Here is a 25,612-nt window from a genome sequence, read left to right as displayed (position 1 = left end):
ATCGGGGGCGTCGGTCGGCGCGGCGCCCGCAGCTCTGCAGCAGCATCGACGCCATGGCGGCGCTCGGCGAGCGGGCGGGCGGCTCCGGGCCCGCTGCTGTCCCGCTCCTGTCCCGCCGCCCGGGCCGCGGCGATTCCCACACGCCCAGCAGCGCCCAGCCCCCGTGTTCGCCCAGCACCGCCCCGCGGCGCCGGGCACGTCGGGAGCCGTAGTCCGAGAGCGCACGGTGAGGGAGGCGGTGGCGCCGGGCGGCGGGGGATGGCGTCACCGAGGGGCGGCCGCGGCTCTTTCTCGCGGTCGCCCGAGGGGAGCGGCGGGACCTGCGGCGGGCACTGGGGGTTGGCCCGGTGTCGGGGCTTCTCCACCCGAGTGTGGTTCGCTCGCAGCCCGCGGTCCCCGCCACGCCGGGAAGGCCACAGGCCGTGCCCGCTGTGAAGGGAGGGCGCCGGTGCCTCACGGAGCCGCCCAGGCCGCTGTGGGCACGCATAAGCCCAGTGCAAAGTGCAGCGCTCCAGATCGGCACGGTGCTTTCCACTTTGGCAGAGGTTGGATTGGATGATGCACAGAGGTCCCTTCAGCCCTACGACCCTGTGATGCTGCGGTGTGTGCGGCCCTGTTCCACACGCCTGCGGCCGAAGGTTGGCAGCAGCAGTTCCGCTGCACACACGTGTGTTGCTTGTGGATCTCGGGATGTGACAGAAGAAATGGCTTTCTGGTGGAGCTGTGATGGTTTTGATAGGAAATAGCACATAAATCAGTCAATTGACAGATGTGCCGCACTAGTGCCGGTTAATAGTTGGACTACAAGTAGCATGTTATTCTTCAGATATTAGTCGAATCCTGACCAGCAGTAGGATCTCTTATCAAATCTTTTATTAGTCAGTTAATACAGTATTATGCAGTATGTACTTTATTTTTAACTGTTTTGCCAGATGCAGTGAATAACCAGAATCAAACTGCAAAAATCGTAATTTAATCTGAGAACACTGACATTTTACAAACTATGCACGTGAGATTTGGGTGTTAATGCCTTCCTTGTTCCAGAAAAAATGGGGGGAAAGCTGCTGGGACTGTCTGTGGACAAGATGGCTGCCAGCCCTGTCAACAAGATGGCTGCCCCAAGGACAGGGCTCCAGAGGGACAAGGGAGCCGTGGGATCAGACCTCTCCTGCTTCACAGGTAACTTACAGCAGCAGGCATTTGGTCACCTCTACATGTACCTCAACCCCAAAGAAAATAGGTGCTACTTAACCTTACACATAAAGGGTAGCAGGAACTCTCAGGTTTGACCCAAAACGTGACTGAAAACAGCATCTCGTAGCAATAAAAAGCAAATGAGTCTGCAGTTTATCTGTTCATGCTTAGGACTAGGCGAATGCATGAAATTAATTGGTAATTTTATAGAGTTCTTTTATGTATTTAAAGAAAATCCTCAGGGTTTCTCCAAAGTACGAAAAAATCTAGATGAAATTTATATTACTTACATTTTTAATTCAAAAGTATTCATGAAGATGGATTTGCAATTGAAGATGCAATTGACTGAATATTTTAAAAAATCGAGACACTCTTCTCACTATGGCTATAGAAATGCCAGTGTTCTTTACATCTAGTGATAATTAATAAATTAATGGGTATTATTATTTATATCCGTAATATTAGAGCTACTTTTAAAATGTTAGGCTCCCAAATGCACTGCAGGATTTTTAGCCAGCTGTGTTTGCTTTACAAGTATTTAAATATGTAGTGCATTTAAATGGTTAAAATAATTTAAAATGTGCAACTTGATAATAGTGCTTTATATTAATGGCAGTCTTGAAAAAAAAAACCCCGAACAAACATCTTCCCAATCTACACATCTCTCACTAGATTGGGTTTGTATCTTTCTCTTGTTATTCTTTTTTTCTTTCTGGTTGGCTGATAACAAAACCAAATGAAATGGGGCAACTAATGGCAGTTCCTCTAACAAAGCTGCTTAATTATGTAGAAACATTATATGAAGCCTATACAAGAAGAATAATATGCTCTGAAGTCATTAAACTATTGACAAGAGATTTCAGACAGCAAACAGATGATTACAGAGGTCTCAATACATTTATGCAGACAAGTAACCAGCCTTTCAATAGTTTCATTAAATTCATTAGTATTCAGGGTGGCAGACAATGTAGATGCATGGGCCTTTTCAGAGCTGAATTCGTTATGTTTTTGTACAGTCTTTTGTTCCAGATTTGTTTATACCTGGAAGTTACAGGGTTTGCTACTGTATATGAAAAGGATTGATAATACACTCTGTGAAAATTTCCCAAATAGATACAGTTTCAAAATACTAATTGATTGTGTGCATTTACCAAGCATTGTGAAGTAATGCTTAAGAAAAGACTAAGCATTCATAATTTTCAAGTAGTTGTAGAAATTGCTCCCACATGAAAAGGCCAGTGACTGTAGGTGACACATGGGCTTTTCCCCCAGGAGTCAATTTTTGTTTTAAAGAAAAACATCTTCTACTCCAGCCAGAGCAACAGCCCTTGAGCTTACAGAGAAAGCACTTATCCCCAGAATAAATCACAGTACCACATAGTTACTAAGGTTTTGGGGTTTTGTTAAAAAAAAAAAAAAAAGGTCAACTGCTACACAGCCATTTTAGACCTGGTTCTTAAAGCAACCATGTTGTCTGGAAAAGTTGTCAGCCATCTTGCTGAAAAATATGTTTCCCAGCAGGAATAGGATGAGAGACTAAAAGGAAGAAATACAAAGCCTTCTTTCTAGATGGCTTTAATAAGTATCTGAGAATTATTAAAATAAATGTAACATTTGAACAAAACTAAGATTACTATTTCATGTTAAGTATCAATTTTTTTCCCCCCGGATATTAAATAGAAGCAAAAGCAAGGTAAGAGTTGTCTAAATCAATTCAAAACAACCTCCAAATAAAAGGAAATTTTGATGGTTGTTATAGGCTATGTGAATATTGAAATATGTATTTTACTGCTATATGAGCAGAGCCCAGTGATATCACAAAGGCAGGACTGTTTCACTTGTCTGAAAGAGGTACAATGCATAACACCTATAAAAGCAGAGAACATGCCTAGGGCTGTGCTTTACTTGCAGAGACATGACAAAGGAGCAGATGAATCCATAATTCTTTTTGAGGAAGTTTAGAAATCTATCTAGGAATTGCGGGGCAAATGTTAATATGAACAGGGAACAGAACTGTAAGTTTGTCACCCCTTCCCTGAAGACATGTCCCAGGAAGCACTCCTAGATCCTGTTGATGTTTTTGGTGATTGATAGCAGCTGCCCCCACTCCCAACTTGAGGTGCCCCATAGCTTTTGACAGTGGCTGTGTGACAGTATCAAATCTGTGACAGTCCTGCCAGAGACACAGACACAGCCTCAGTTCCTCAGGACACCCTGATGACAAACTGAGCTGGCAGCAAAGGCAGGAAGGGCCGGGAGATGGGATTCGGGGTGTGGAGAGGGAGGATGTGCAGTGCTTGATGCTCTGGGCTGTAAGTGGGAGGAAATGGGAGCATAATTAGCATCTGATGAGTTGGGAGGCACCTTTGCCATTTCACTACTGCAACATCATGTTTGTGTACAGAGTTTGATTCTACAAGCTACTATCAGTGCAGGTCCACAGACAGTCCTTAGAAGTAGAATTACGCTTTTAGGCTGGAGAATCTGTTTCCATGGCAACCCTCAGGTTGTCTCCCTGAATAGGTTTAACAATATGGGATTAACCTCATCTTTATTCACCAGTGTTCAGCGTAAAGGTAGAGAAAGGGGGGGAAAAAAAAGACATTACTGTGTAGCAAGTTGCATTAAGTTTCTACTCTAGGGAGAAAGCCAGCAGATTATTAGTAGTTTTTTTAAAAAAATACTCCCATTCATTATTGGGAATTTTTAGGAGAGATTCATGGGATACTGAAGCCTGTTGCTCTGTCAGTGTTATACCCAAAGGTAAAAGTTCAAGTGGTGACTGGGTTACAGATTTGCTGTATGAAGGTCCAGGTCGTAAGTTGAGTCCTGTCTGTAAATGTGCCAAAAACAAGCAGCACTGACTATGCATTAGCACAGAAACAGGCTGCCCTGGGTGCCTCTTCAAACACTGCCCTGAAAAGCCACACAGAGAGTGCCTTGATGGCAATAATGTGCTGCAAACAGTCATTCCCAATCCAAAGATAATTAACTACCTGCTCAAATTCCAGTCAAAAAGTGGTATTTTAAAAGATTGCTTAGGCTTGACCCAAATTAGCCACACAAAATGACATAAAAATAACATATCAGGTTGTCAGTAGTTAAACTTGCCATGCCAGCAGGCAAGAGCACAGCTGGGGGAGCAGAAACAGTTAATTTTGAAAATCTTTCCAAATTGAGAGAAAAGTATTTCCCAGAGTAAAAACCACCGAGGTTCTCCCTTTTCCCAGCAGATGGAGCTTATGTGAAACAAACAGGAGGAGAAGCTGCAGAACCACCACACAAAGCGAGATTGGGGCACTGGAGGAGCACATGGGGAGAAAGCCACAAGATTCTGGCCAAGGCAGGATCAAGCAGAGGGAGGGCAGGTAGTGTGCACGACAAAAAAGGGTGAATGTAGCTATAAAAAGCAAATTGATTTAGGCTTTGAGAAATACAGGAGGGGAAAACAAAGGAGTCTCTAGTTTTACAAACACACCTGTTAGCTCCAGCTGATAAGAGAAAGACTTGAGATTTTGCTGCAAAATCATCAATCCTGTATTTAAGTAACCTGTTGTGCCTCAAATGAATCAGTTTGATTTTATAAATGACAGGCTTTAACACTATGCATTTAGAGTTATTCTTTGCCTCCAGGATTTTTTAGGCTGTAGGGTTTGCAAGTTCCTGTCTGCAGTTAGAAACACAGGAAGCCAACAATCTTACGTCATCATTTGCCTCTCAGAGTTAGGCCTTTAAGAAAACACCAAATGTTGTGTTACTGTCAATAAAAGCCCTAAATCTGCCACCTCTGCTTTTATGCACCCATCAAGAAGCAAGACAAGAAGTGCATGCGACTGGGAAGGCTCTCCCCCACCCCATCCCGGATTTTGTAGACCCGTTCCTGCACTTCTTGTATATCATAAAATTCCTGGTGAAGTCAGGCAGTGTTATAGGAGTACTGGAAAAACAGGAGGTCCCTGCAAAACAGAGATACCTTTCAGTTTGTGTCCATTAAAGAAACAGCAGAAGGTTAGCACACCATTTTAGGAGAATTTTTACGTTTGTAGTCTAAAAAGGAGAAAAATGTGCTACTTCCAAGGGCCATTTTAATGGCAGCAACATCACTTTCTTTAGCAATTTGGCGAGGCTGAGGGTGCTTATGATAAGCATTGGTTTGGAGGGGAGCAGGTTACAGCCAGCACATGCACACAGCTGTATGTGACTTGGTGCAGGCAAAATGCAACATAGTCCTATTGTCCCCCAGGCATATTTGTGCTTTCTCTGCCTCAGAAGAGGTGAGCAGAGCTAAGCATTTCTGTTAGAAGAACAAATGAGAAAAATATTGAAGATGGATATGTTCATTTGCTGAAGCCTAATGCTTAAAATTCCTATGTAGAATTTAGCCCTCTTGGGCCTCTGCTGTCATTACCTCTTTCTTGCTGGTTTTGCTGATGATCTTATCAGTCCTGGCTCATATTTTTCCCTTATAGTCAGACTGAATAATCCTACCAGAATGTGTTTTTCCAACCTTTGAATTCACTCTCTCTTATTTACCTTTCAGCTTTAAGACTTCTACCTTTCATATAATCCACACCAAGTCTGTACCACAGATCTCACACTTTTTCATCCTGTTCTCCTTGACCCGACTAACACTCCCAATCTTCCGTGCTGCCGTACAATGACCTCCCCATTCCAGCATGCAAGCCCACAGCCCCTCCTTTATTCAAGTCAAAGAGCTGCTTTTCTCAAGAGGCCTCCCCACAGAGATAATGAAAAGCAGATTAAGAGATTTTAAAAAGGAGTTGGTTCCTTCGGAATGGTCAGTGCGCTTTCCCTTTCTACAACCATCCTCTATACTGTAAATTTTCCAAATCAGTGTTTGTCTGGGTGTCTGTGCCTTGACCTCAGCAGGACCTAAGCTGTTGGCCCCCAGTCTTACACATGCATATGCATGCTATGTCCCTTTGCTAACAGAGACATTCACACAGAGTGATAAAGGAACAGTGCAGTTATGTATTTGTAAGATCAAATCCCGGTGCTTGCCAGGTAATACCATAAAAGTCTTGGCCAGAGATAAAAATTAACATCTTATTCTTTGTTTTTGTGAGACAGAAAGAATGGCAACCTCCAAGGCAAGTGAAGTGGCAGCTCTGTTGACAACACTTGATTTGTAGGTATATGAGAATCTTGAGGGGAAATACCTGTTAAAATGTAAAGCCATAGAAAAACAACAAAGAGCTATCAGCACAAGTACATCCCAGTGGTGCTTTGCCAGTATCCTGCCTTTTTCTTGTGCGGCTGAATTTCAGGCATCAGAAACAGAAGACGCTTTGTCTGGGCTTTCCCATGTAATCAGCAACCTCTCTCCTGCCTGTCTTAGGCCTCTCTTCACTTTATTACTATTATAGTATCCCCTAGAGACAGACTTGGGAGGCATTCACCCCCAAACATCCTGCTACCTTCAAGCAATTAGGCATTTTCTCAGTAACACATGATATGCTTTAATCCTGTTTACATGTGTGTACAAAGTGTGGTTTGCAAGTCGTGTATGTAAGAAAATACAAAGTTGACATAAAAGAATTTTACCATTGGATTTGATCAGTATCCAGGGGAAGAAAAGTCCCCCAAAGCAGGCGCTCTCCTCTGAAAGCAACTTCAAGGGGGAATTTTGTGTGCAAACTGAAGGCTTAGCTGGGAGCTGTAAATACCTAGCAGTTCATCAGCTGGATAGAGTGAGAGGAGCTCATTGGGACTAATCTGTGCAGCAGGTAAAAGTGAGCCATCCAGCCTGCTCATCAGTCAGGGTGGCAAGCCCCACACTCATTCTAATATGACACATATCAATCATTTTTAATCACTAATCCAACAGCTGAAAAAGGAAAAATGCCCAACAGATACCAACAAAAAGCTGGCTCAGCCAGCAGTGCTTCCCTGTTGTGCCAAGGGAACAACTTCCTCCCCTCTGCGAGGCCTCTCCTCCCAAGGAACAGATATCTAACTCTCCCTGAGCAGGAAGCCTCTTTCAGTGTGCCAGCTGGAAATCAGGGCCCTGGGCGCAATCCCAGCACCCGTGCCTAGTTTTCTTACAGAGCACAGCCAGCTGCTCTGCTAGGTCTGCAAAGGTCCTGTATACCCTATTTCTTTTCTGTATACTGCTTTGGATAAGCAATGTAAATGTGTTGCTTATATTTGGATTTTTGCAAATACATTGTTTTACATTTACATTAAATTGGTTTAAGGATCATATCAGCGCACTGACAAATGAAGTCATGCCATATTTTCAATAATTGTTAAACCAGAATTGTTGAACCAGTAGTGCCCAGAACCCCCTGCAGTATTTTTGAGGGAATTTGAAGGTAACCAGGATGTAACCACAGGCCACTTTGGAAATTCTGACATGGAGTTTGTGAGGAAGAAGTGTTTTTGATGGCTGGTGTTTGTCAGCAGACTTTTCTGGCATTGCATGTGGTAGCAGAGAGTATATTTGACCCTGAGGGTTCACAGGCATTAGATAATTGTTTTGGCTCTGACTTAGTTCGCGGCATGTTAGACTAGTCATTTCTATCTGTGACACCAAACTATCAACTGCAAACTTCCTGTGCGGAAATAATTATGCATCTTTTCCAAGTTTGCATTATGTTGTTCTGTATTCAACAGTTCTTATGCAGAAAGGCAAGGTTAGAGTTAAGACTATTGTCACTGCTAATAGCTTGACTCTGAAAAGCATTCATATAATTCAAAAATCCTAGTATAAGTGGAGCCAGAATGGGGTTAGAATTCTGTGCTGCAACAGGAAAGGGACACAAGAGGTCTGGAAAACAAGGTGGGAGGAAAGTGAATAAAAAATGGTTATTATTGCTGCTCATAGTGCCATATTAATTAAACCAGTTTATCTGGGAGCAAGGTTTAAAAAAGAAGGAAATATATTTTCATATAAAGTCATTGCCACAGGATGTTCTAAAACCCCAAAATAGAAATAAATAGGCTCAACAAGAAAATAGTCACACTCAAGGGAGCTGGGCTTCATGAAGTCCCTGACACATGCTTGTCTAGCAGCAATGTCCTCTTCGGAAGTTAGGAAGTCCCTAAACTACTGATTTTTAGAAGCAGGAATGACACAAATGGGTGGGAGTTACTTTTTCTATGCTCTGTTTCCAATTCTAAGCATCCACTACTACTTCCTTTCTTGGTTTCCCTTGAGGAAAGGATATGCCTAAGCCTGCTTTGAATGTTAAAAGCTTCCTCTGTTTTGCACAAATAGAGGTAAGAGACCATAAATGATTACCCATGGGCAGCTAATAAAAGCTGTGGGATGCAAGTCCTAGCCTGGAACCAAGGAGGTGTTTGAGATGGACTAAAGGGTCCTGTCAGTGGGTCTCAAGGCACTTGACTGAGTCGTGCATGGCTCACCCCATGCTGGGGGCCTATGGCAGTTTGGTTAGTCCTAGACAAGCACTACACTTCTCCTGCCACCCTTAAGCTCCACGTGTTGCTCTCACCAACAGAAAAAATAGGTTAATAAAGGTGGGGATTTTTTGTGTAGAAATATAATGAAAGCCATTTCAGAAACAGAAGAGATCTCAGTCCACTTGGTAACTTACACAGAACGAAACTCTACCAAGGAAAAGAACTTGCATGTTCTCTTGCTTTCTTACCACAGTGTTTCCTCTTTGCACTTTACGAAGTCCAATTTCTGCCATAATCCACCTGGCAACAAGTTACAGTCGATCTCCCTCTAGTGGGTAATTAATTACCCATGAAAGCCACAGCAATACTGAGATGTGTTAAAAATCTGCCTTGCACTTGCTTTCCTTTATCTCCTTTCTTCAGTTGGCTTTCTTCTTTCATCTGTGATCTTTCTCACACATACATTATGTGTTTTCTTCCTACCCTCCCTAAACATCCTATCTGCTCCTTCTCTATTCTTGTGTTATGTGAGGAGTTGGGCTGTTTGAGGGGATTCTGTTTGACTTTGATGTAAACCTGGGAAAAAGGAAACTGTAAGACCTACCTTAAGTTTGTAATTTTTTTTTATCAGGACTCAGTCAAAGGAAATTTACATTTGGGTTTTCTTATCCTTAAAGTTGATTTATTTGGATTGAAAATCTGCATTCTGCTTTGTAGTTTGTTCCCCTTGCATTTGTTGTTCCATTACCAAGACTATCAACAGCAAAATACGTAAGCCAGCTGTGTTCAATCTGAAGTTAGCTCTCTAACAGCAACAGTTAACTACCAAAGAGTATTCCCAGAGCAGAGCTGACATTAATTGAGAAGGATAGTGCTCTCAAATATGTCGAGACAAGATGCTATAGAAATTGATTTAACCAGACCATGCCTTTTGTCAATGGAACTGCATTTCTCTCCTTGCAGAGTATATGGGCTGGATACTATGGCTGTTACTCCATTTAGATTAATGGAAATATATAAGGGATTAATCTCAAAGGTATTTCCTTTCTTTGACTACTCTGGGAGGTTTTTGTTTGTGTTATGTGTGTGGTAAAGCACATTTCAAACAAAAAAATGAATAAGTCAATATTGTCCAAATGAAAAATGACAGATGTGGTTGAAAGAAATTTTTAGGACAGACTTTGATAATATATTTCTCCAGTTATAGTAGGCATCATATTAATCATTATATCTTACCTTTCTGTTTAAAACTTTGAATTACCTAAATAAAACAACATGAAAGACATTGTGCTCCAATCCAAGTATTTTCCAGGTTCCTGGAGGCACTGACCTTTTTCTCAAATCACTGTGGTAAATGGTGTTCCACAGAAGTCACTAATTAGAACCCCAAGAGTCTTTATTATGTGCAAATAGGTATCACAAGGAGAATAAATAAAATGAAGATAAATTGGAATTCTATTGAAGCAAAGTAAGATCACAGATTATTTATTGTGAGCAAATTCTGCTCCTAGAAACACCTATGCAATGCATATATTTACATTATTTTGTGAAATAGCAGCATACAAAAATAATTTTTCAATGCAGCATATCATCAAGTTATTTTACTAACATGGGTATAAAAATATTGTAGCTTTTCCTCCCTTCATAACTGAGTTGTCAATATAACTAATTTCATTTCACTGTAATAAAGATGAAATGAATTCCAATCCTTCTCCTGTATCAGTTACAACATAATTTTATTCAGCTGAGACGTTTCATAAACCTGCTAAGGTAAGAATTGCAGACAGTGCTGAGGCAGGATGTGGAGGCAGGGAAGAGGTACTGCAGAAGAAATTTACAGGTTTTGTTTCTACCGTTTTCCTTGCATTGATGTACAGGACAAAAAGAATTCAGTGACTATCAGCTTTCAAGACTAGCTTGTAGAGCTGACAGTAAGAGAATGTTCTTTTGCATCCAAATTGAGTACATTTGTTCTAGAATTTATTAAGACACTGTAAACAAAGAAACTTACAGTGCCACATCCTGTTCTTTATTTAGGTTGGATGAAGGCTTCATTTGGCATTATGGAAGCTAGAACGACTACACTGGGCTAAACCAAGGGGGCCTGTGAGTGCCTTTATGCAATCTCTGGTCATAGCCAGAAATGAGTGCTTAGGGACAGAGTATGAGAAATAGGGTGAGCAGAGAGCATTGCTGCCTGTGCTGCCTGCAGCAGTGTCTTGTATTTCATCACTGCTGATAAACACACAGAGAACGGAGTCTGGTGGTCTGAGCACAGAGCTGGGAGCTATGAATCCACTGTTTCAGTCCTGCCTCTGTCACCAAGGTTACTTGTACGTTGCTGTGTCCCAGCTCGTGTGTGCTGGTGGCAAACCCGCCTTCAAGCCTCTGCAGTGCAGAGGCACACACAACCCGTGCTCACGTAGCCACACTCACATTCAGTTTGGTTTTGGTCAAGTCTGGTATTATGGAGAGATTTCTTCCTCCCTAATGAGCTGCTTAACAGCTGTGATTGTTTCCTGAAGAGCTGCATAATATCCCAGTGCATTTCTTACTGTGCCCCTTTATCTCTTGCCCATTTCTTCTGGCTCCTCTGTTTTTCACATGGTTATCATCACTGGCCTTTGTGGTTCTTGTGCTTTGTCTTAAGCTTGTCATCCCTCAGTTCCTACACTCGGGAACAGCAGGCTCGGTGCAGTGTAAAAACTCTGCAGATATTTTTCCTGTGTGGCCCAAGTTCAGGTCAATCCATCAGGTAGCACAGAGAGGCTGACTCTTTCAATTGTCCCTGCTGAAGCTGCCAATAAAAAGGTGATGCTGTTAGATGCCCAGTAAAACCAGAAAGATAATGTTGAAGGCATCTCCTTAAAAATCCCTGTTAAAAATTTTGTTTAAAAGCTATGTTTCACATTGCTTCAGGGCTAACTGCAATTCCCAGCATGATGAGATTGCTCCTGAATGGATCCTCAGAAATCGAATCTGTCAGCTGCAGGCCCACTTCTGGTGAGCTCAGAGTTTCATCATTGCTCCTGGAAGTCTGTCACCTCCTCCTCCACAACCATCATTTGTTGGGGTCTCCTCCCCTGCCGTGGGGTCCTGGGAGAGGGGCCCTGGGGGGAGACACGGGGTTTCCCTGGCCCTGCCCTCGTTCCCTGTTGGTTGGTTTGTGTTCCCCTGTGCGGGCAAGGACCCTCGGGTCCTGTGATTGAGCAGTTCCTCGGCAGAGCCCCGGCCATGCGGCTAGAGAAATAAACATCTCTGAAACATCTAGCAAGAATCCGTCCATATATATTTCTTTTCCACGGGCCTCGTTGTCTGATACACGTGTTGCAGTATCTGCACTGTAACAATCGTTCCTACATCCATTCGTCTACCATCCCTTCAGAAACAAGTGGAGGACTGCAAGCTCCACACTCAGGGCACTACTCAGAATATCACAATGCAGGCAGGTAGATAAGGAGTTGTCAGAATTCCCTTTTCCATTTTTAACCTTGCAATGGAGAGCCTTTACCAGTGTGATACCATTGGGGATTTCTGTAAGCTGACTCAAGATTGCTGGATTGAAGGGCAGATTTGAGGAATTTCCCCCCAGATCCTTGCACCTCAGGTTGAATAGAACCCTGGAGAGCTCCTCCTCCTCCCTGTGGCCTCCAGCTGTGCTTCTGTGCAGGGCAGGGGTGCACAGGAACTGGAGGAAGCCACATGCAAATCAGGGCTGAGTGGTAACCAAATTTGTCTGACCCGGGGGAAGCTGGTGGGAAGTGCAGAGCTAGTCAAAGGGAAGGGAGCAAATAGACTGGAACATACAGGCCCTGGAGTATTGGCACATCAGTGGAGGGCTGTGTATAGTAAAAAAATAGAGATATGCATGTTTTAGCAATTTCCCCAGGGTAAAGTGAGTAGGAGTGTGTTCAAAGAGTAGTATTTGCTTTATACTGTCCTGTGAGCACAGGTTCAATATATACATTAGGATGTACATATACGGTGTCTGTTTGATCAAGGAATTTAGACAATAACCTGAGTAATTGGCAGCATACACCAAATCCCATCAGTCTGATCCCAACGCCAAGTTCCTTCTCAGTGTTACAATTTCACAAGCAATTAAAATGGCTACTTAGCTACATTATGTTATTACAAGCAACATCACTTGTCAAGTATTTTAAGTAGGAAAAGTGATGTTAGTTGTTATGCATTACTATCCAGGTAAAAATCACACCCCCATGTTAAGCATGCACAACAATATACTATTAACCTGTTTAACATGTTAGCTTGGAAGAGTGGTATGTTTTTCTTTTACATTTCTACTACAAGCCCTTTGCTATTACTTTGCTCATTAAAATTTTTTCTGCTATAAAGAGGATTCAACGATTTTTCAAACCAGCCTCATTCCTAGAATGCTAATATTTGACAATTTCAAGACTTTTCAACTCAGACCCTTGCATATATGTCATATATCGCATTGCAGATTTCATCCAGTAGTCGAAAATGTTCTCTGAATGCAGTATCATCTTATCAGTATTCCAGCACCATAAGCTTTCTCACTGCAAGCAGAGGACTGTTCATTACAATGAAACTGAAAATGGAATAACTGAAGGATTGATTTATATGACCTTCACTCAGGAATGTTCTAATTTTGACATAATCTCTCTGACTGAAATCCTAAACACTGTGTGATTTTGATTTATTACTCTTAAAAGAAGGAGCCTGGATCTATATATCAACAGAATACCTGGCATGAAGAAGAGTGGTGCAAAAGCCCAGAAAGACTGCAAGAAAATGCAGATTGATCATGTGACTTTACTCCAAACATTGTCTCAGCCAGCAAATCCATGAACGGGGCTGAAAGCAAGTGGAAAAACATTATGCGGATGTTTTCACAAATCCACTCTGTCACTCGGAAATCTCTCATGATTATATACATTTTATAGCAAAGATAAGAGCATGTTAGTAAGTTCAAGCATGAAACAGTCTGTTTACTAAAGGCTGCAGGAAATGTTTATTAAACCAGCTAATTTATGGCAAAACAGGGCCAGAACTTGATATACTCCACAAAAGGCTGCTTTACCAGGCAGCTGTTTCCCTCCCACACCAACAGTGTAACCCACTCTGTGCTATTCTGTCCTCACATCCGCTGCCATGGGAGCCAGGAGAAGGCTTACACAGGGGTATGAGGGCAAGGTGGACCTGACTGCTCACAGGTGAAAGCTAGAGCACACAGTGCTCTACAGTGTGCTGCTTAAAATTAACAGCTGATATCTTTAAAGCAAAGCAGCTGGATCTACATCAAGTAGAATCTTCTTGAATTGAAAGGTGAATCAGGCTGGTTGTTACCTCTTGGATTTTTTTGGTGAGGTAAAGAGAGTAGTTAGAAGAAAGAGCAGATAGAAACTACTCACAACAAACTGATTGATAAATGTACATTAAAAGCCCACTGAACACAGTCTTAATGCCTTGCAGGAACTGAAATCAACAGGTCAATTTTAAGCAGACTAACAAAAAGAAATCTGCCCTCCATCCATGCCTTTTTTCTGTTCTTAAATGTTTGGTGAAATGAATTCTTGCCTCCTTCCCTCCCACACACTCAGCTCACAGTTCCCACTTAGCCATTTCCCAGTCCTATTTTAGACAAATCTTTATCTTATCATGCTTCTCCTGCAAATCCTCCTCTAGAGCACTTAACATCCTCTTCTTTCATAAAATCCACCTTTTACAAGTGGTACCTAATCAGTCTTACTTTATCCTAGCCAGGAAATAGAAGGGTTTATTTTAGGAAAAAATTATTGTTATTCAGTGAATTTTGTGGCTGGTATGAATTGTTTAATTCTAGGAGATGGTAGTCTCCTCTATGCAGGAACATTTGTCTGCTTCACTGCACTGCACAATGCATATTATTCTCACCTATGAATGGGCCTGTTCCTTACTACTTCCAAAGATCAAACATTACACAGTTCCTCCAGTATGGAGCTACAGCCTGAGCTACAGCTACTGCAGCCACTGTAAAAGCACGACAGCCTCAGAAAAATTATTCCTTCCTTCCTGAATATGTTAGAGTGGATATACCAGGAACTAAATTTGTGCTTAGGGATAGCAGGAAGTGCCTAATTCTTTTTATGTACTTGCAGAAAGGGAGAAAAAAATAAAAGGAAAAAAGGGAAAAGGAGGTGATAAAAAGGAGAAGAGAAAAAGATAAAAAGAAACTAGAGACTTGAGTGGAATCATATCTAGGACATTTATTCCCTGAACTATATGGAGAATTTCAAAATAATAAAGTATTTATATAAAAAACTGTGTACTACTAGAATGACATAAAATTTTGTAAGCAGCAGACAAAAGAGAAAAAACCCTGTGAATATTACTTCTGTAATCAATTAGCATCATAGTGGAATATGGTGCGTATCAACATGTAGAAATACAATGCAGAATAGTATTTGATTTTTTGGACAAGAAAACTTGACATATAAGCCCAGTTCTGCAAACCAATCCTGGCATACTTGATTTTCAGCATGAGCTGTTTATTGAATTCTCAAATGAATGTATTTATTGTTAGGAAAACCAAAACAGCAGAGGAAGTAATATAGTCCTAGATTTCCCAATGGTGAATTAATTAGTGGAGTCAGTTCTGGCCTCAGCCTGGTATCTCATCCACCAGACAACACTCACTTCCCAATCTAATGACAGATGATTGTAAAAGCTTAACAGTGTTTTGCCAGTGCTGGTAAAGCTGATAGGGATGGGAGTGATGGGAGCTTGGTATCTTCCTCAACCACTGGCAAACTATTCAGTATGAGAGATTAAGAACTACTTTATTAGGATGATTATCATTACCCTCAACAACTATAAAAAGCTCCAAGTCAAGTGGTTCTGACTCACTTGTTGAAGGGTAATACCATCTGTGGAGGAAATTCTGGGTATGGGCTGTCACCAGTGGCTAATCCCCCTGGAACAGGTGCACAGAAGTTTGCCAGTCCCACATCACAGCAGGGCTGGGAGCCAGGGCATCCAGCTCATAAAAGAGATGCCCACTGGAAAGGAGGTGAAACAAAAGAAGAAAAGGCCTGTCTTCACATTTCTCCTGAGTGGCTTCCACTTGTAAAGTTTTGGTGCCTAGAAGAATTTGGAAGCCATTCTCCACTCAGTGTACCCTACTTGTCCTTTCCCAATAGCCAGTTCTCCTGGGCCAGAGCAGCAGCTCATGAGTGAAACACTTCTGCAGACAGTATGTTTGTAATTGTAAATTCAACAGATTCTCTATAAACTGGTGACTTAATATTTTAGAACATTCCCTAGAATGCCTAAATAGCAGATCAGTCCAACGTGATTAAGGTCAAAAAACATTTATTGAGTCCATTCAGGACAGAAGGCAGAAATATTGCAAAATTGACTTTCAAATGAATGAATAAGGAATACAGACTCAAAATCTCAACTCTGGCAGATGCTGAACCCTGTGTCATTTGATCTAAAGTAGCACTTGGGTGTCTGAGTAGGTCTGGTGAAACAGAAGTAAACCTTCCTCAAAAAGATTGTTCAGCTAGTCCAAATTGATAGCTTCTGAGTAAGAGAAAAACATTTTCTTACATTATAAGTAATATAAAAAAAAGCATAAAGTCCTTTCACTGAATAAGATACACCTATTAAAAATTACATGTTGCAGAGTTAGAAAGGACCCTATAATCAGACCTGCACTAGACAGACTAAAAGACTTCTTAAAGGGATTTTTTTTTCAATCTGTAATACAACACACCTTTCAATATAATATTCCTGTCCAATTAAAAGAATTCCATTGATGGAAAGTCTATCATAGTTTTATTATGTTTACAATTTATTGTAAAGTTATTGTATTCATTATTAACCTGAGCTGTAAAAAATGTTAATAGTAGTAATTATTAAACTTGAGAACAATGCAAAAAAAGAAAAAGCAAAAAAACAGGGAAATGAAGCTGATTAAATGTCTGGCTCCCATTGATTGCCAATAGCTGCTAGTGTTAAATTAAGAGGTTATTTTATTGTCCTCTGCAGCTAAGCTCAGCCATGCTCCATTCAATAACCAATAATTTATGTCTTTGAGTTAATAATAATTACAATAAAAATATTCCCCATTTTCTGTCATGCTGTGTTTATTTTAGGATATTAACACAGCAATCCAAATACAACACGTAAAACTCCCTCAGGGTTTTCTGTCTCACATCCCAGACCTTCTGTTTCTTTATAAGCTTTAACAGCCACAGTTAGAAGAGATATAAATAGTCTGAAGCACAAGAGAATCTCTCTTGCCTGACAGAATCTTTATTTACAAGCTCTACAAACCTAAGCAGGTCAAACAGTCCCTTGCTGGCAGGTTAATAAGGCCCACCTGCCAAATAAACCCACCAGTGAACTCCACAGGGCCTACATAAATCCAAAACGCTTGGAACAAGACTTTTTCCCTAGGAATCATACTGAGATGGGATGCTTATAGTTCAAAAGGGAGTCATCTCTCAAACTCCAGAGTGCTTATCTGCCTGGCACATACACATGAGTGTGCAAAACATTTGGAAAAACCATGGCTCTTACCTTTAGAAGCCATCATTATTTAACATTTACATTTCAATATTGCTTACAGGACACCCACATGCTGAGGGCTCCTGTACTGGTGCCATATGAACATGTAAGGCTTTATAAGTCTCTGCTCTTTGGACTTTTTAAAAGGCAAGTATAGTTGGGTCATAAATTAAATCTTCAAAATTATTCAAGACTTAACGTACAATTAATTTGCCTACAATGCTATGAAAAGAAAATGAAAGAATATGATAACTGGTTATTTAAACCAACCTAGAAATTAATTCTCAGAAGCCAAAGTAAGTTTTTAAATGAATATTGAGAATTATCGAAGTGGAATTCCGTTCTGAGACATAAGCTGTTCAAACATAACTCTTGGGTAAATGTTTCCCATTGAATCAATGACTTCTTTATGTTCTTTCCTGAATCAGCTAGGCCCAGCAACTATACCAGTGTGAGCACATCCACAGACTTCTGAAGAGGCCCACTCACTATGTTTATATTGCATTGTAAAAAGCATCTCCAAAGCATCCTTCAGATTTCTATTTGCTGTTTGTACAGTCAACAAAGTGGTAAATTCTGAGAGCACACCTCACAGTTATTTAGGATGGCACCAGGCAGCTGAAGGCAGACAATGAATTGTAGCTGACCAGCAGAAGCTCTCTGGTTCAAAACACTAAAGCAGAACTCGTGATCCACTCATGAAGGGAGCTGGTTTACCTTTTTGCACCAGGCTGAGAACTGCAGCAGTGCCTGAGCTGATTCACAAAGAGATAAACGTCCCAGCCTTAGAGGTGGCAAAGGTAATCAGGAAGGGCAATATGCAGCTGGAGCAGCGGCGTGTGTGTAAGGGGTAGGGATCACAGGTGCCACTCTAATGAGCCAGAGAACAGCTGATGAAGTTCTTTAATTTACTGTGAGGGACTTGTTCCTGGAGGTCTACAGTAGGCTACACCAGAGTCCCCACAGGCACTGGGCAGTACAGCTGTAGTGGAGCATGCATGATTGGGGCTGCAGAGACTACTTATTGATAAGTACATCTATTTACTAGAGTGATTCCAAATATAAGTCAAATGTAACAGTTTTACCAGTGTAGGTGAAGTAAGGAATACATGTAGAATGCGCATTTAAGGTGGTATGTTGTGGCAAAGCACTTAGTCGCACTTTGAAGGCCTTGAATGCCTTCCCTTGAAGGCTTTGAATGTCAGATTACCAGAGAGAATGCTCAGTTTCAGGATCCTGGTACTGCAGCTCCTGGTTATGTTATCAGTGGTGTACTTTTAATAGGAGGCAAAAGTACCTCTTCTGGGCCCTCTGAAGCACCTTCTGGGGTGAGACAGAAGTTGGGGCTTTGATTCACAGACTCCTTGATTCTAAATGCCATTTAAGTGCCTATCACCTTCTGTGGAAACCAGTGCAAACAGTTTATTCCTGCTTTGAAGAAGCAGCTCAGGCCCAGAAGATGCGTATAACATCAGCCCTTCAGAAAATACTACATGGCCAGTTGCTGTAGTAATTGCAAAAGGAGGAGTGTTCAACTCCCAGTGGCTTGTGTCCATGGGAATGATGCTATTCTTAGCAGAGTGGTACTACAACCATGCCCAGCTTCAGCGTGAGACAACAGAGAATGGGTGAATCTTCATGTAGGCAGTGTCCTACACCCTGGCCAAGCCCAGCACCTCTTCTCTGCTGGGTACATTCTTCATTTGAATCACAGTTAAATTCAGCTGCTGTAAATGCAGCTGAGACAGCCCAATGTTTTTCTGCTATTTGTAAACTGGATGCAGATTTGGCACTGGAGCCAGAACTGCCTCCGCAGGGTCATTGCTGTGTGTAGGGTTGAGCTGCTGACAGTGGAGCACAGTCTGAGTCCTGCAGGCAGCCCAGCAGCCCCTTGCTCCCTGCCAGGGCTGGCTTACCAAGCAGGAGCTTCTCAGTGCTGCACAGGCTGGCACTGCGCACGCTCTGCCTCATTAACAGTAATTGAAGCGAGCAAACAGAGCTTACAGCAGTGAGCATATCCAGCTCGAGTGTAAGAACATTGTAAAAAGCGCAAGAAACACATCCCACTCCTTTCAGTTTTCACACCAGTGACAGCACAGGTGATAATTTAGCAGATAGGCCTGCATTTGCAAACCTGCTCATCCTGTGCCTCACATCCAGTTGTTTCAGCCCTCATTTGTCAAGTACATTTGCACATATTCAACACCAATGTAAAACAAGTGCTAAGCATCTTATATAAAGTCTCCAAACAGTTCTTGAAATTAGTGGATATTTCTGAGAATGCCTGTTAGTGAGCATTTTTCTCAAGGCATATATACTGAGTAAATAGGATATGATCACAGCTACAATTTCTCAGTACAGGAAATTGCCAGTCACCAGCATAATTAGAAACAGTTCATATGATCAAATTAATCATTCAAAAAAGAGCAATTACTGTTAACAGAATAATGGCATGCCTTAAAAAAGAATGAAATTAACCTTTAGGACCGACATAGTTACCCTCACCACTCTGTACTGAGGCAGAAAAGATTAATATATGTGCGAAATAAAACACTGCATTAGCATCTGCTGAAAACAGTAGTAGCATTATCTATCTGGCCTATTCAACCCTTAACAAACTTTATTCTTCGGCATCAGCAGAGGGTGGAAATATCAATAGTCACTTCTCTGCCAAAATGAAAAAAACCCCACTCTTCAAGACTTCCATTGCTATATAACTTACCACATTGTGATTATCACTGACCAATAATTACATGAAGATTAAATGTAAGTCAGCAATTTGAAATGCAGAAGAATTTAACATTCAAACCTACATTACAGCTCCTTGAAAGCTAAGACTTAGCTTGTTAAGGCTAAAGCTTAACTCTGTAAGATCTAGAAATGCATACCAAACACATTGCAAAAAACTGTATTTTTGCTCTGCTGTGCTAAACATTATTTCTGATTATAAATGTATTTTGAAATTTATACTTCTCAGTGAGATTATGTTTAGCAACACAGTAACATACTATGCTATCAATAGATAGCAGAGTTAATATGTTTTGAATGCTCAAGCTGTGTGTTTCTACGTAGATTAGATTTATTTAATTTAAACATTGCTGACATTCAGAATAAAGTCATACTGATGTTGAAGATAATTAAAGACATATAACTTCTATAGATAAATTTATTGATTCACTGAAGTTACTTATACCAAGCTGAAGCATGTTAGCTGCTGAGAACTCGTATACAGATGGTTTTTATCATCCCAACACTGGAAAACAGCAGGGACATGCTCTTCAGTTTTCCTTTCTCCTGGCCTCTGTCTTGCCCTGAGGATGTATCCCACTCCCTCATGTCTTCAACTTTCCTTTTGCTCCCTCAATTACACTTCCATTCCTTCTGCTCAGCACAAATGATGCAAACACAAATAGGTATTTGCAAGAAAAGTGACATTTATTCCCTTCTTTTCCTATCTGAAAACATACCTAGTAACACAGGCTGGTGTATAACTCATAGTATGAAGAGCATTCACATTTAAGTGTGTTTTTTCATCAGGTAATCATATTTTACTCTGATCAGCATTTAAGCCATAAACTGTAGCTGCAGTTAAGATGTCCCTCATTTGGACAGAGACTAATTTTGTTTCAAATTCTCAAAGTAGATTATTTTCTTTTTCCCAAGGAATCAACTTTCTTTTAAAAAATACTGTTACTCCATTTTTAAATGGGATTACACAAAAAGTCTGAAAAGCCTGTACCTTCTCATTTTCAAGATAATTTAAAAGTGATTCTAATACACATCAAATTTTTCAAGTAACCATTTTCAATGAATTTTCATTCAAATTAATTAGCAAATGTATGTCTAAGTTCTCTAGAACACATTTACTACTATTGTTTTATGATGACTATGGTACACTTGATATAAAATAGTTTGAAACACTGATTTTAAATTTCATATTTCATTCTCTCTTAATTCTAGATCAGCAGCTTGCCATGTCCATATTAAACAGTATGCAATATGCTGCATGGTCAAAGACAAACACATACATGCTGGTTTTTCTTAACAGTTGTGATGAAACCTGGACTGAAGATCAGTGTCTCTGTCTAGCTATACCTAACATAGCTAAGGATAGGTTCAGACAGGTTGAAAACAATGATTACTCTCTGTTAATCCAAAGAAAAAGCATGGACTGCTGGCAAAAGTCAGTGCACAGGTGATGGGCTGACAGCATGAAAGTGTCACAGTGATAGTAGGGATAACACTGAGCAAGTATTTCTGCATCAGTGCTACACCAAAACAGGACAATGGGCAGCATTAACTTTACCAGTGTATTCACAGCTTGAACTGTAATGTCTTCAGTGTTCACCCCCAATACATGGAGAAGTCTGTGAAACAAAAAAACATCTATAGATTCTACATGGGCTAGTACAGGCCTTATCTTATTAAACACCTTAGTACAATAAATACTACAAACATGCTGTGCTGCTCTATGAATTTGGGAATATCTGATTAATACATGGACTACACTCATGTAACTTCAGCTTAACACTGCTTTGAGTTAACATTGCCACCAAGATAATCTGCATTCAGGAAAATACATACTAGACAGATTATGATATAAAATCCTAAAAAAAATAAAGAAGGGTACAAGAAAGAAATTTAGAAAGCAATCAATCCTTAGCATCCATACAGGAAAGAAATGTAGACACGAGGCTCCTGCCACAGAGATCTACAATGAGATTAAACTGACCAAACTCTCCAAGGAGGGAGCTCTGCACTGTTACACAGAGCAGTGCCACACACACACTGCTTGTTCCTGAGCTCTGCCAAACCGAGGAACTACAGCAGTGCAAGGCCTTGGCTTGTCCAGCACTAGCTGTCCCTGTGGCAGCAACAAAACAAAACTTCCTTCATCTTCAGAATTCCAGTACATCCTAGCACATGCCTAAAACCAGGGGCACTGACTTCAGTTATTGCTGAATAAGTGGTCTTGGAAAAGTGCTTGAATTGCAAATTATCTTTCGGCCTAGTAACTACTTGATAATCTCCAAAATATTTAAATATTTCTAGGACAATATGCTACCACTACATTTATTTAAATGCCTTTGAGTTGAACAGAGCGATATCAATTGTGATACTGTTTAACACAATATAAAAGTTGAAAGTAAGAAGCAATAAAATTTTAGATACCAAATGAAACAAGAATCACTAATAAATGAGTACTTTTATCTGCTCTAGTTGTGCATCTTTGATATTTCTTGGATAGGCCGTTGAAACCAAAACTGTTAAAAAATATTGGCTAATTTAAAATCACAAGGAAATACAATAATGGAAAAACAAAATCTCCAAGAGGTTCAGCCTGGGAAATTGTGACTACTAGAAACTGATTAGAGGATGTTTCCTTCAGCTCCTTCAAAGCCATCGCTCAAGTGTAATGCAGCATGCCTGTGATTTGTCAGCACAAGCTCGTTCTGCACTGCATGCACATTTACACCTTGAGAAGTTAAAGCTTTTTTGAGCTCAGTTTTCAGAACTGTCATATAACTATACACCCTTGCAAAGGACCAGCCTCTTTATATACTGCTGTGGAAAAAATAGGTATCTTTATTACCACAATAAGAGCTCAAGGAAACGGCTAATTGTTTTGAAAATTAAAAAACCTGCAAGCACAGTTTTTATTTAAAGGGTCAAGATGTTGGACAAGTTTGCACCAGTGTCTATCTACAATATAAAGTAGTATTCCAGTTAAAGGTGCTAACTCCCAGCATAAGCTTTCCTGGAAATCTGCATGGTGGGTCTATCAGGACATAATGACACAGTTGCAAATTTTGGTCTCATAGACAAGGCCAGTGATCTACAGGAATTGTAAGGCCTAAGGAAGATTTGTCACCTTGACCATGATAACAAAATCCTTCCACTTACACCTTAAAGAACTGACACAGAAGGCAAACATAGGAACTGTGTTATCTGTAGGATATTATGCATTAGTGATAAGTGCAAAATGAAAATCTGTTTCTCTTTTGTAAGTCATATGTAAAGATGAATTTTTATCATTGGGCCTGCACACAGAATTTATTCCCAAGAGAACATAGATAAAGCGTTTGTATCATGCCAACTATTCATAATTATGTTTCTCATTGAAGTTTGGGGTTTTGGGGGGCAGGGAATAGAAAACACCCCTGCATACATGGCATGCTTTGTACTTTAGTATGTTAGCGTTATTGTTCAACTATAGAAGAAAAGCAAGCCTGTGTATTCCATTATGTAAACAACAGGATTCACGTACTTGTACTTCTATATATTTGTATTTATACTGGCATCTCTATTTTTAATTAGAAAGGATCTTTAGTTTTGCTGTGACTGCATTTAACTGAATGTTAGAAAGGAAGCTGGATAAAACTGTCATGACTCTTAATCCAAATTAGGTATTTTAAAATGTAATGGCGCTTTATCTTTCTCTTTAGTGCTGTAAACACTAACATTAGGGAGCTCAATCTTGTTTGTCTAACACCTTGAAGATACTGTATTTTTTTTTTTTTTTTACAGAAAGGCTGTAAAACAAGTTAAAGTACCTTTATCACTACAGACAGATCTCCTCCAGCCACCTTCAGTTTAATCAGACGATTAAGATTTTCATTACTAAGTACTTAGCACTAAATTCACACTGTTCCACTTCTAACTGCCATGCAGCCACCATTAAACACTCACCTAAAAACATCAACAAACTTTAACATCTGAAAGTAAATTAAGGATTACGTTAAAAAAAAAAATAGCCAGAGTCCTTCTGCAACAGATGGCCTAATTTCACCATTATCCATGAAGTATGATGCTGGTGTGTTCCCCTCCCTCAATTATCATCTGTTTACCTTTGGCAGGAGTTGCGACAGGTCCATAGTTACCAGGTTAATACAGTATCCATAGCACCGAGGAACTTTATTCTCTGCCTTGTACACAAGCACAGGTTCTCAGTGCTCCACAAATCCTTTATTAACCCATTGAAAGCTTGAAAAAACCTAGCCATTACCTGCTTTACATTATCTGGTGCAACGGTTCATGAGAATATTTGTTCCTATTGTAACATGACGGCTGTTTAACAATTTGACCTAAGGAAAAAAAAAAGAGAAAAAGAAAAAAGCTATGTTTTCAATTGGCAAATTGCAAGCACATGTACTTATTTTGATGCAAGCGTAAAAAAAATAAAATAACCGAGGCCATACTTCCAGAAGAGACAGCCCAGATAATTCGCAGCCAGGCACACTTCGGCTCTTACAACCATTCGACAGCCTCCAAATTGTGTGCAGTTGTAAGGAAAGTCAAAACATTTGGCTTAAATCAGGATTTTCAGAACGCGCACGTGTACAGTGGCTGATGCCAGCGGTGAGGAGAGCACTTTTCAGCCGGCCAGGAGGAGATAAATAGTAATACAAAAGATATTTAAAACGAAACATTTTTTACCAACCTCTGTATATTCCCTTATGGGGCGGGGGGGGGGGGGGGGGGGGGGGGTAAGGTTAACTCGTTCTTGCGCGCCTAGGGACGGCTCACGGCCAGCATCCCCATACCCCAGGGGAGGTAAATAATAACAACAACATATTTTTTAAAAAGCGTTTCCCACCGGGGTGGGCGGGCCCTGGACCCGCTCTCGCCCACCTGGAGGCGGCGAACCAGGCTCCCCCGAGCGGGTCTGGCCCCACCTCACCCCGTGGCCTTCCCTCCCTTGGCAGCCGGCGTTCCCTTTCTGCCGGGCGGCCCCGCTCCCGGCCCCGCTCCCGGCGGGCGGCGCTCCCGGCGGCCGCGCGTGCGGGCGGCTCCGCGCGGGGGGATTTGAAACGGCCGCTCCGGGGGCCGCGCGGCGGCGGCGGCCAATCAGCGCCGCCGATTTTTCGCGCTGGTTCTGGCCGGAGGAGGGGGCGGGGCCGCCGCGCAGGACCCGCCGGAGCTGCCGCCGCCGCTGTTGCCGCTGTGTCGCCTCGGCTCCCGCTGCTCCCCGGCACCGAGATACCGCCGCCGCCTCGCCCGGCTCCCCGGGGAGAAGGATGCGCTAGGGCACAGGTCGGTAGGCCGGGAGCGCGGCTGGCTCTTCCCCGCGGGAAGGGAGAAGGCACCCGGGGCACGTTCCCGCAGGCCCCGGGCGGGAGGCGGGAGCGGCGGCGGCGAGGCTCGCCCGCCCGCGGGGATGCTGCCGCCCGGCCCCGCGCCTCGCCGCGGGCACCGGGAGCCCCCTCCCGGGCCAGGACCGCGGGCCCTGCCCGGCAAAAGCGCAGCGGAGGCGGCGTGGGGGACGAGGGGTTCCGTGGCGGGGCATCCGCGCCCCACTGCCGCCCCGGCGCTTCCCCCGGGGACTCCCCCTCCGCCGAGGCTCCGCTCCCCTCAAACTTACCGTTTCCATCTGCCCGGGCAGCCCGCAGCTCCCGTTTCCCTCTTCCCCAGAGAAGGGTTTTTTTGTTCGCTCCCCCCTCCTCCCCCCCGCTACCTGGCCCTCGCTGCGGGGCCGCGGGTCCCCCGCCTGCCC

General features: G+C 42.0%; 2 protein-coding genes and 1 long non-coding RNA gene across 11 annotated transcripts in view; 1 reads left to right on the top strand and 2 right to left on the bottom strand.

Annotated features, from left to right (window-relative positions):
* Positions 1-125, bottom strand: part of LETM1 (leucine zipper and EF-hand containing transmembrane protein 1) — a 29,055-nt gene extending 28,930 nt beyond the window's left edge. For both annotated transcript variants that reach the window (XM_042053205.1, XM_042053206.1), the window contains exon 1: positions 17-125. In XM_042053205.1, the coding sequence (XP_041909139.1) occupies positions 17-55 (39 nt within the window). In that variant the 5' untranslated portion in view covers positions 56-125. The remainder of the gene's footprint in view (positions 1-16) is intronic.
* Positions 126-160: 35 nt separating this feature from the next.
* Positions 161-25,612, top strand: part of NSD2 (nuclear receptor binding SET domain protein 2) — a 99,668-nt gene continuing 74,216 nt past the window's right edge. For 2 of the 8 annotated variants that reach the window (XM_042053201.1, XM_042053196.1), the window contains exon 1: positions 25,008-25,152. The gene's annotated coding sequence lies outside the window, so the exon portion shown is untranslated. Of the gene's footprint in view, positions 227-272; positions 1,180-25,007; positions 25,153-25,612 lie in introns of those variants that run through there. The other 6 variants (XM_042053202.1, XM_042053203.1, XM_042053199.1 and 3 more) reach the window with 5 other exon arrangements.
* Positions 10,056-25,542, bottom strand: LOC121676550. Its single transcript, XR_006020502.1, has 3 exons — positions 25,481-25,542; positions 24,125-24,203; positions 10,056-11,377 (listed from the first exon to the last, which is right to left on the bottom strand). It is a non-coding gene; the product is annotated as an uncharacterized LOC121676550 (long non-coding RNA).

The sequence above is a fragment of the Corvus kubaryi genome, unplaced genomic scaffold, assembly GCF_017639235.1.
Source record: "Corvus kubaryi isolate FWS band 111438036 unplaced genomic scaffold, C.kubaryi_AGA036_p1.0 split1-131, whole genome shotgun sequence".
Taxonomy (NCBI): Eukaryota; Metazoa; Chordata; class Aves; order Passeriformes; family Corvidae; genus Corvus; species Corvus kubaryi.
This window is presented reverse-complemented; position numbering and strand designations above follow the sequence as displayed.